At 40.2% G+C, this 12,033-nt stretch overlaps 1 protein-coding gene across 7 annotated transcripts in view; it reads right to left on the bottom strand.

The window, feature by feature from the left end:
- PRDM2 (PR/SET domain 2) overlaps positions 1-12,033 on the bottom strand; it is a 174,244-nt gene that overhangs the window by 72,812 nt on the left and 89,399 nt on the right. For 4 of the 7 annotated variants that reach the window (XM_010593099.3, XM_010593101.3, XM_064281319.1 and 1 more), the window contains one exon: positions 5,286-5,396. The exons of 2 other annotated variants lie outside the window; for them this stretch is intronic. In XM_010593099.3, the coding sequence (XP_010591401.1) occupies positions 5,286-5,396 (111 nt within the window). Of the gene's footprint in view, positions 1-5,285; positions 5,397-9,634; positions 9,694-12,033 lie in introns of those variants that run through there. One more of the 7 variants, XM_023552046.2, reaches the window with a different exon arrangement.

The following is a 12,033-nucleotide window of genomic DNA, read 5'->3' as shown; positions in this document are numbered from 1 at the left end:
AAATGTGTAAGGGAGATTATGACTGACAGTAAATAACTTCTACTTTCTTACATATAAAGCTGAAACAAATCCATTTCCATCATTCATCATAAACCAAACATGCCTAGAGTACCTCCTATGCACCAGGCAGCATTCTGGGCAGTGAGGAAACACACATGAACCACAATGACAACAATGCCCACCTGGAGCTTGGGCTCTTTTCTGTGTTTAGCGTCTCACATATAAGCGCCTCTTAGAAACCACAGTGCTTCAAACTGTGCTGGAGTAGTTGATACTGAATTTCAGGAGACTAGTTGTGAATTCCAATTCCTCATGATTCCAAAATGAAACAAGGAAACTGATAAACATATTACCATCTTAGATTCTTAGCAGTCTGTCTTGAATGGAATGACCCTCTCCCTCCTTCCTAATTAAAACTATTATGCAAACTATTTTCCAGAATCATGTCATCAGAATTGTTTCAAGTAAAAGAAACTTCAGAGATCACCTCCTCTAAGCCCCATCAAATTATTAAGAGTACCTCAGCAAAGGAAACAAATTGAAAAAGAGAAATCCAAAGTCACTTCTGGGTCTCTGTGCCCAGGAGAAATCCAGTCTGGCACAACCTGAAGAGGATGGTAGGCAGGTGGTCAAGGAAGGCCTAGCTATAAGGGCAGAGTTGAGCAGAGACCTAAAAGAAATGACCTATGCACCTATCTGGGGGAGAGAAGCCCTCCAGACAGAGGAAACTGCAAGTGCAAAAGCTCTCAATCAACAATGTGCTAGATGTGTCCAAGGAACAGCAGAGAAAGTTAGGCTCAAGTATGGGGGGAAGCGGGGAGCAGATGAGACCAGAGAAGTGGCCATGAGCCAGCTCATGAGGGACCTTGTAGGTTGTTGGCCTTAACTCTAAGTCAAACAGGGAGCTGCTGGAAAGTTCTAACAGAGCTATGTATAATCTGGCTTATATTCAAGAGAATCACTCTAGCCACTGTGAGGAAGGCAGACAACCAGGTAGACAAGCATGGACACAGAGCGACAAGGAGCCTACTACATCTTCCAGAAGCGTGTGATGGCTGAGACTAAGGTGACAGCGGTGAAGGTAGTGGGAAAAGGTCAGATTCTGAATATATTTTAGAAGTTGAGCTGACACCATGTGCTTGCTGACTGGCTGTGGTGAGATAAAGAGAGGCATCAGGGTAGACTGCCCAGCAACTGCAATAACGCTATTTACTAAACCATAGAGAATGCAGTGTGTGCATGTGTGCACGTGTGTGTGTTGGGAGGGAATCAAGAGTTTACTTTGGACATGCTAAAGTTTGAGGTACGTAATAGACATCCAAGCAAGGATGTTAAACAGTGTCATATGAATCTTCAGTTCAACAAAGAGGCTGAGCCTAGAAATGACAAAGTCTGGTCCTCAGAGTACAGACAGTATTTAAAGCATGGGACCACATTACATGATCTTGAGAGTAAATGCAGGCCAAAGACAGGAAGACTGTGGCCGAGATGACTCCAAGTTGGCAGAATGGCCAGTGAGGTGTCTGGAGAACCAACATGGGGTGGTCTTTGGGCTAAGTAAAGAAAGTGTTTCAAGGAGGAAGCAATTAGTTATGCCAAGAACCACTGATGGGTTGGTTAAGGTGAGGGCTGAGAATCGAACATCTGACTTAGCAATGTGGAGGTGTGGCAACTGCTGACAACAGCAGTTTTAGTGAAGCGATGTGGACAAACGCCTAATTGGATTCATAAGAGAATGGAAGGAGGAGGGAGAGACAGGAAGACTATGAGCAGCTATTTCAAGTTTTGCTATAAAGGAAAGCGGAGAAACGGGGTAGTAGCCGGAAGGACACATGGGTTCAGCAGGGACTCTTGAAGACAACAGCTATTGTAGCATGCTGAATGCCGACGGAGATGGCTCATGGTGCTGCTTTCTCTACAGTATCAGTTGATAACTTTGTTGAATAGGCCTCCTTTGCTGTAGACATCTGAAGAGTTAATTAGGAAGGGCTTTTAGAGGAGGCAGGGCTATTATGACTTCTCCAGGCTACCTTAACTGGGTATTTGACCTGACAAGTATTACTGAGCACCACTATCTGCCAGTGCTGGTGAAAAACACCATCAAGATCCTTGTCTTCGCAGAGTTTCAGCTTAGTCGGAGCTACACACAAGTAAGCAGGCAACAAGGCTGTAATAAAGAGCACTGCTATGCTATCGGAAGTATGTGTTGCTGCGGATACACACAGGAAGAGCACCTCCCATGGGCGTGGCTCAGCAGGGAAGGATTCTTAGCGAAGTACTGTGCAGGCTTAACCCAAAAGATATAGTAAAAGTTAGTCAAGGGTAGGAAAGAAGAGGAAGCAGGGAGGCATCAAAACATGTAGGGCATTAGCTTGGACTTACATGGGAACAATGGGGTCCGTTAAAGTATTTTAAAGCAAGAGAGTGCTATTTGGCTACATGTGGATTAAGTGATTGGGAGAAGGACATTACTGGAGGCAGAAGACCAATACTGGACAAAAGTGGTATTCGAAGAGGAAATGAAGGCGGCCTGTACTAAGATGTAGAAATGGAAAGCAGCAGCAGAGGTAGAAAAAAGTGGCCAGATTGGCGAGAACTAAGAGAAGTTTGTCAACAGTCTTGTTGAAGCTGCCTACATACAGGGGAGAAGGCAAGGTCAAAAAGGACAAGTGTTCTAGCTCTGCAAATACAAGGTATTAACACAAATACAAAGATTATGTACCAGCCCTCCTGCTCGTTCCTAGAAATATCAGTTCTATTTTTTCCCATCTGCTATTATACTGACTATCAATGAGATTTCTGCTTCTAAATAGAAACCAGCCTTCTCTCCTCCCAGACAAATTTCATAAATTCCATGAGTTTTCCGCAAACTGGGTAATCAAGTTATTTGATGGTGGTAACGTATGGAGCTAGCTCCCTTTTCATATACTTTTTCAACAAATACCTAGGATGTTGCCAAGGAAAGATGATATGAGGCAACAGGAAATAAAATAACATCTCCAAGCACTCAGAAATTTCTTGATGGAGTTCATTTTTAGCCAAAATGTGTGGCTTATTGGGATGGGGGAGGGGGCAGAATCCTTTCCATATGATTGGTAAACAATCCCAGATTTTAAACTGTCCAAACTAGTAAGAACAAAAACATGCAGAGCTCTATTTTAACTACTAAGGCCCACACCAAAGTGTGTCCACACACTCAGTGAGGTCTGTCGAGGCTTAAACATAAAAGCCGCCTTTGGGAACACAAAGAAGAAACTGAACTGTTTGCTCCTTATGTAAACCATTTGCTGAAGTCAATATGGAACATTCGAGATAGACCTACAATTGCGCAATACAGAACCAATGTCGCTTTGACCAGCTCTACTGCAAAGAAGAATAGTAGATACCTTTTTCATGGGCTGTAATGTTATACTAAGAAAATGATCATTGTTTTGAATAATGTAGGGGGATGTTTTATCTTTTTTTTTTTAATTCTGCCACCAAAGGTAGCAAGATTCTTTAGTAATTTTTGTTGTTGTTGAAACAAATGTCTTAGCAAACTTTCTGTTATTAGCAGGCATATTTCGTTTTACATGAGTCTGGGAAATAAACTTAAGCACTTGGCTGCTAACCAAAAGGTCAGCAGTTCGGACCCACAAGCTGCTCCACAGAGTAAGATGTGGCAATCTGCTTCTGTGAAGATTTATAGCCTTGGAAGCCCTATAGGGCAGTTCTACTCTATTGGGTAGCTATGAGTCAGAATCAACTCGACGACAATGGTTTGGGTTTTTTTGGTTTATCCTTGCTTCATAAAGTGAGACAGAAAATGACAATCCTTTATGAATGTCATCACCACAAACAGAGCTAATAAAATGACTATAAAAAGAATACAAAATATTTTGTGGCTTTTTTCCCCTCGGCAAATGTTTCTTCAAAGAGTCACAAGCCTATATTTTGAAACTTGCCTATGTGGATCACTATGAACAACTCTTGAGGAAGCTTCAGTCTGCGTAAATTTACCACATAAAAAATTAAGACACATATCCCATGCTTCTAATGATATCAATAGTCTCAATATCGTGGCTCAACTGCATTGAACATACAGTAGTCTGTACTTCTGATTAAATTTCAATTCCTACCTCACTGTGAATTCTGACATCATGGAAGGCCTAGAAAATTAATCCTTAGAAAGGACTATAAAGAAAAAAAAAATTGTGGGGAGAAACACAAAGAGATAGAATAAGAATTTAAATTCTAACAAAGAGTAGAAACACTTTTCATCCTGACAAATGAAATAAAAAATGTCTGATATTTTAACCTAAATGTAAAGCATACGGAAGGAGCCCTGATGGCGCAATGGCTAAGCACTCAGCTGACAACCAGAAGGTTGGCAGTTCCAACCCACCCAGAGGCTCTGTGAGAGAAAAAGACCTGGCGATCTGCTCCCAAAAAGATTACAGCCTAGGAAACCCAATGGGGCAGTTCTACTCGTCATTTAGAGTCACTATGAGTCAGAACTGACTCACTGGCACACAACAACAAAGCATACACATTAAAGTATATAAACGATAAGTACGTACAATGAGATAAAATTTTTATAGACTACACTCATGTGCCCATCCCCCGGCCAATGAAAGAACATTACCAGCACCCCAAAAACCTCCCTTGTGTCACGCCAGTCTGACTTCTATCACTGTAGGTTTGTTTTGACGGTTTGAACTTTATATTACACTCTCTCCTCATTTATCAACACGGTTAGGTTCCAAAGACGAGATTACTAATGTGAAAACAGGCGTTACACAAAAATGGGAGGGTGACTACATCATTACGTAACTGCCAAATAACATTATTACATAACTGCCAAACCACTGAGAATCACGGCCCAGCCAAGATGACATATAACCTTAAGACCACGGCTAACTTTGCTCTCGCCTCGCACCTCGGCATTTGTCACTGCAGACATAGGTCTGATGAGATTTTTTACTAATGATGTAAATACAAACCAGCAGACAACAACACAGTCGATAAACAAGTAGACGGTATTTATAAATGCAATCATACATGGTTTCATTTTATTTTAACAAGATAATAATTTCATTTTTAACAAGAAAAGTCTTTAATAGCTTTTTGAAGGGGTAATAACATGGGGATGGCTCAGTTTACTGTACTAAATTTAGGTAATTATTTTGTTGTTAAACCCTCTACAGTTCTTGGATGATTCTAAAAATGGCCATACAAGGAGATACAAAGTTAAATTATCTGGCAACACATACTCAAACCCTACAAATCCAACAGCCCCAGCTTACCTTCTGCAGAATCTCTCATATTTGCAGGGATGGAATCTGGCTTACTTGTCTTCAGCTTTATGTCTTCAGTTTTGTTTCCTTTGCTTTTATTTTCCTGGGATTTTTTCTTCCCTGAAATACAATATTTATTCATTCATTCATTCTGTCATTCCTTAATATCCTGAAATTCTTGAAGGGGATAATTAATCCAATCACAGCAAACCACGAATTTCTATGCAACTATCACTTCACTTCACACCTACAGCTATCAAACTTCAGCTACAGACAATATGGCCAAAAGAGTTAACAATATTGGTATCAATGAAAAATCAGGCGTAACAGCACTGAATTCAGTTCTAAAGAAGTAATAAGTATATGGCAGAAGTCTGGTTATTCGTAAGAAGCATGTTCAGTCCCTTTTAGTTAAGATTATGAGTATCCGTAATTGTCAAAGCAAAACAACAGAAGCAGAGATTTTACTACAATTACAGGAGACACACAGGCACAATGGCTCTGCTATCAAATGCAGAGTAATTATGAATAATTCATGGCCAGTATGGCACTCCAAGGGTCTTGTGGGATTCCACTCTAGGCCCAGGACAATTCAATATTTCATTAACAATTCGGAAGATGGAATTCAGGAGATACTAACTGCATTCCAAGTGATACCATGCTTTAGAAGATAAGATTAAAATGCAACATATTTCTGATAAGCTGGAACAATGAACTAAAATCACCCGATACTCAATAAAAACAAACAATTCTCTTTAGCAGAACAAATACTGAAGGTTCAGAAGCTCAGTCTCTTTGGAACTGAACCACTGTTTAAATTCTAAATTTCTTTTTCTGGTAGCCTGTTTTTCAGTCTTCAGATTCACAATAGGTTCCTATTCATCTTCCGCTAACACTTCCTTCTCTTTCTGCAATGATGTCCCCAACCTGACCTCTCAGAGCTCCCACAGCTGCCCCTTATCCTTCCAGAACAAGCTTCTTGCCACCTTTATCTATGAATTAGTAAAATGGCAAACTAGAAACCACTCACGGCTTCTGGACCGTATGGAAAATTACAGTCTCCTTCAGAGAAACACTACAGAGGCGTACAATTAACTAACAGCAAGCAACAGATGAAAATGAGGTCAGAAAAACAAAACACTATTGAAAAGATAAGGATTAAAAGTAGAAACATCAATTCCAATTCAAAGCAAGTAATAATCCTAAAAACACCTCCGGGTTTTGGTAAGTATTTAAGAGATGTGTTAAGAAAAAAAGAAGTACAAAATACTTAATAATCATTTAACTGGTTAGTTTCAAAAAGCAAACAAATTCAAAAATACCACTTTAAAACACTCATTTTTCAGCCTAGAAGAAAAGAGAAGATGTTTTCTGTAACTACGTAAGGGTTCACTCAAATTCATGATAGCACATCTATCAGTTCATTTCAAAGGCGGCTAAGATCGAACTCATGACTCTGTACATTTCACTGGAAACCACATTCTGATGGGAATTGAAGTCGAGGGTCTATATGGATACAGCACATTTCTGCCTCCAGGCAGAAGAATTACAAACCAATCCCCTCTGCAAGGGGCACAAACATGAAAACACCTTTTCACATTGGAAAGAGAAGAACACTTTAAGCACTTACTGATAAAGATCAGCCTAGAGCCTTCAGTATGGATTACACCTCAACATAAAGAAAATAAACTGAGCCAACAAGCAACATCATGATACACGGAGAAAAGACTGAAGTTGTCCAGGATTTCATTTTCCTTGAATCCACAATCAATGCCCATGGAAGCAGTCAAGAAATAAAACAATGTATTACATTGGGCAAATCTGCTGCAAAAGACCTTTTTAAGGTGTTAAAAAGCAAAGATTTCACTTTGGGACTAAGGTGCGCCTGGTCCAAGCCACAGTATTTTCAGTCACCTGATGTGCATACGGAAGCTGGACAATGAATAAGGAAGGCTGAAGAAGAACTGAAGCCTTTGAATAATAGTGTTGGCAAAGAATATTGAATATACCATGGGCAACCAGAAGAACAAACGTGTCTTGGAAGATGCACAGACAGAACGCTCCTTAGAAGCAAAGATGGCAAGACTTTGTCTCACATACTCTGGACGTGCTATCCAGGGGGACCAGTCCCTGGAGGACATCATGCTTGGTAGAGCAGAGGGTCATCAAAAAAGAGGAACGCCCTCAACAAAACGGATTGACAAAGTGTCTGCAACAATGGGTTCAAACATAGCACCGACTGCGAGGATGGTGCAGGACCGGGCAGTTATTTCGTTCTGCTGTACAAGGGGTTGCTATGAATTGCAGCTGACTGGACAGCACCTGACAACAACAACCATCTCTTACAATTCTTTCTTCCTTTGTCAACTTAACAACACTTAGTCTAAATCTGATGATGACAAAGGGTCTTGAGGAACTCTGCTGAGCTTAAGGGAATTTGGATTCTTCCTTTCAACTAGTTTTCTTATCATCAGAATAACATTCACCCTTCCTTGTGTGTGTGATGCTCTGTCCATATCAAACTGCCAATACCTAACAAAATGCCTTATCACCCACACACTCATAATGCATGTATAAATGACCACCTGTGTACACAACTGTTCTAGCGCTGCAGGTGATGTTCGAGGGAATCCATGGATTCTTTTAGTACTATGTAAAGGCTCCTGGCACAGCACTCACTTAATTCAAGTTATAGTCAGGTAATCTTTTTCCCAAGCTAAAACCACAAAATTATAAGACATCAGTACCACCCCTTAGGTACCCCAAGTAAGCCAAATAATGTGATCTTTGCTGAGTACTTACTTTGAAAAAGTATCATCTTTTATAATAAATATAGTCTAAACTTGGCCTCTTATGCATAAATCTTACATACATTTTAAAAAAAGACAAGCCACACTGCGAAATTTAATAGAAAAAAAATGTAATTTGTTACAATATAATCCTTTGAAAATGCAATTTCAAATGGATAAGAAGATTTTTTTTTTTTGGTAACCTCTCAAGTGCTATATGAATTCAGGTAACATGTCATACCAAAAAAAAAAAAAGGTAAGCTGGCCAGTACCATGTAAATACAGTATTAAAAAAATGGGTGAAATTTCCAGAGTTCAAAACAAAGCACAACTTTAATAATACACTTACTAAGATGTACTCGAAATCATATTATCTGAAAGGTAAAAGTGTTATTTTCAGCTTTATTCCTGGCCTAAAAGAATATCCAAATAATCAGCTGATGCAGAATGTCAAACGTCCACTATCGGACTCCTCAAACCTAATCAGTGAGCAGTTCCTTTATATTCCCCAGGTGCCCTCTTTAAAAGCCATGGCCATGGACACTTGCTCCAGCATGAAAATAATCTACCTGTGGTAGGTCCATCTTCCATATCTTCACTGGAGGACTAACAAAAGAATCCAGTCACAGCTCCCAGGGGCCAGATAATTCTCTGTTGTGGGGAGCTGTCCTGTGCACTGTAAAATGTTTAGCAGCACCCCTGGCCTCTGCCCACCAGATGCCAGTAGTAGGCTCCCCCTTCCCCACAACCAGTTTTGACAACCAAGAGTCTTCAGACATTGCCAAGTGTCCTCCAAGCGGCAAAATCTCTCTGGGTTGAGAACCACTAAGCTAGACCAATGTATTCATAGGTCACTAAAGACACTGGGTTTAAAGACACATTGGACTCTGCAGTCTACATTCTTATTAATTAAAAATTACAAAAAGTACTCAAATACTAACAAAGCCAATTTTAATAACTGGGAGATGGAACCATTAAATTTACCTCCAAAGTAACATTGATGAACACTAATAGACTTAGTTCACAACGGAACTGAGTTTATCATGAATCTACCATTATAGTCACAGAATTGAGATTACCTGGCACATAAAACAATTTCCTCAATCTTAACTAGAAGCATCTAATACTCAGATTACCACCGGTGAGGCCCTTAGACTAGAGATGGAAGGAGCTGTCAAAATCACCTGTCCTAATTGTTCATTTTACAGGAGACACTGAAGGCCAGGGTCACAGAAACACTTGTCCAAGCTCACCCAATCAGTCTGACAGAACAGAGATTAGAACCTGCGTGTTCTTACTAACACCTGTATATGCTTGGTGTCACTCACAGAGCCAAATATTGCAACAAGTGGTTTAACCTACCACCTTTCCTTAAATCAGTAATTTTTCTTCCCCGATACTTGGTTTCTGTTCTATATATAATCAAATTAAAAGAAAAACCAAAAGCAAAACTATAACGACTTTTAAAGGGGGAGGGAACTTGTTAGTTTCTGTGAGGCAAGAGACGCCTCAAGAACTGGGAAGGCAGAGAACCCACTGGGAGCCTGATAAGTACACACGTGCACTTACCATCAGGTTCCTGAAGGGTCCTACATGGCGGCTACTGCCAGCTGGGTGCTCCACTTGGTCTAAATAAGAAAGATACAGGAATGAAACACAAGGAAAGTGAAATGGAAACAATGACAGAGAATACAATGAAGGACAGGACGAAATTATATGTATATAAGGAAAAGAAAGGTACACATAAAGATGAAGAAAGCTGAATGAAACAGAAGGAAAACAGCAGTTATCTACCGCATCAAGCTTCTCATGAAAAAGTGACCTTTAACTGTGCACGTAGTTGTTGATATTAAGATCAATTTACTACACTTATTTTCTGACCTGTACCATGTCCGCTGTAAAACTGATGCCCTTAACACTCAGGTCCCACTCTGCTTGTATTCATAAGGCTTCTCTAATGGCCCTAGAGTCCCAATCCACGCCACTCATTTTACAGACAACACACTGCGTGACCAGAGATGTGAAGCAATGTGCCCAGGGCCACGCAACTAAATTAGCTCCAGAGCCAGAATGAAAACCCAGGGATGATAACACTATGCTCAGTGCTCTTTTTACTACATTTCTTTCTTAGGACCAATAATGGTTTAATAAGAATACCTTACTTATTTTATCTTTTTATGAAGTATTTTATATCCATTACTGCACTTGGCTTCAAATGAAAGAAAGTGGTATGAAGACTTCAACTGCATTCATAACAAAGAAACAACAATCAAACTGGAACGTAGATTTTTTTCCCCCTTTTGGTTTTATCTTAAGCCAGAAATGAGTACCAGTCAACAGTACAGAATGAACAAACATGATTCACCACTAAATAATATCTATAAAATTGGATTTTCTAGTGAAAGTGCTGCCATACAGAAAAATCCAACAGCCATAATGACTACTTTTTAAGCCAATATTCAGCATTATACCTCTGGTCCCTAGGAAGTCACAAAACCAAAATCGCCTAAAGCATCACATGAATGATTTAACCTAGGTCTGGACTCTGTTCTACTATTCCAACAACATGGACAAACACTAGGAAGTTCTAGAGACTAATGCACCACTGAACAACGTTCAGGCAGTAAAAAGCATGCAAGATTCTAGAAGGCCTGCTCAAGTTACACTAAAAATTCATCACAGCAGTGAAGGCTTATCCATTTGGTGACTTAAATGAATTAAATTTAGAACTATATATCTGTAACTCTACATGTGCTGCCTCCTCACTGGGGAGATAGCCAAGTCTGAAGTATAAAGTCAGAATTAAATACCATGCACAGAGACCATGCATATGCAGTCTTTCTTTGGAAAGCTCACCATCTTACTCAACACCAGAGGTACAGTGGATGCCAAGCTAGTTGAGATTCTACTTCTGAGAGTTCTACGATCATAACTTGAAAGGTCTTCAAGGGTCTTGGCCGCCCTGAACAGGGATTAACAGCCACTCCCCAAAGGGTAGGTTGTGCCTGCTGCCTCCAGTTCCTCACCACTCACTCAGCCTTAATCCATCCTTTCCATTCGAGTGGAGTTCCATTTTCCAGAGATACCACTCATCTCCTCATCTCAGAACTACAGAATCCGAGTTTCTCCATGCTTCATTTGCCTCAAGTTTCTCCTTAGCATTTGATGGATCTTTCATTCTTAAAGTTCCCTCTTCCAAGCATTGTGGCATTACCATCTACAATCTCCAACTTTCCTGACCATTTTTACTCAATCTTCCTCTTCATCCTGGCCCCTAAATGAGTATCTTGTGTAGCGCTCTGAAGGTTGGAACCAAGCTTTCAAACAAGGTTGAAGAAAGGCTTCAACTGAAGCATCAGCTCAATTATGGGAATGGTGCAGGACCAGGCAGCATTTTGTTCCGTTGTACACAGGGATGCCATGACTCAGAAGGCACCATGAGTCAGGGGCCAACTCGATGGCAGCTAACAACAGCAATGTATTTGGTTAAGTTGAAGGTACAGAATCTTATAGAAGAGACATGGAATAGTGAGATTCCCTGGCTAAATTAAAAGGTGAGAGAACAGAACCACAAGACTTCATATCAGGAAGAGCCTTAAAGATCATCTAGTCTGCTTCCCAAACTTTTTGAATACAGCTCTTAAGCCTCATCTCACTGAATGAATTGCCTAAAATCTCACAGCAAGTTATCAGCAAAACTGGGCCTTTTATTCCCATCCAATTCACTACTCTTTCCATTGTGTTCTAACAGCCTCGTTAGTGGTACTTTCTGGGTTCTAGTTTCTTAAACAAGAAAATTAACAACAGCCGCACCTGTGTTTCAGGCAGCTTCGAGAAATTCATTGGACGTATATAAATTCGTTATACATCTTTTAAAAATTTTTTTAAAGGCAAGGGTGTCTTTCATGACAGTACGCCAGTGGTGGCACTAATACGAGTACTCAGAATATGTGGTTTAGAGATAAGCT

The sequence above is a fragment of the Loxodonta africana genome, chromosome 3 (assembly GCF_030014295.1).
Source record: "Loxodonta africana isolate mLoxAfr1 chromosome 3, mLoxAfr1.hap2, whole genome shotgun sequence".
Lineage (NCBI taxonomy): Eukaryota > Metazoa > Chordata > Mammalia > Proboscidea > Elephantidae > Loxodonta > Loxodonta africana.
This window is presented reverse-complemented; position numbering and strand designations above follow the sequence as displayed.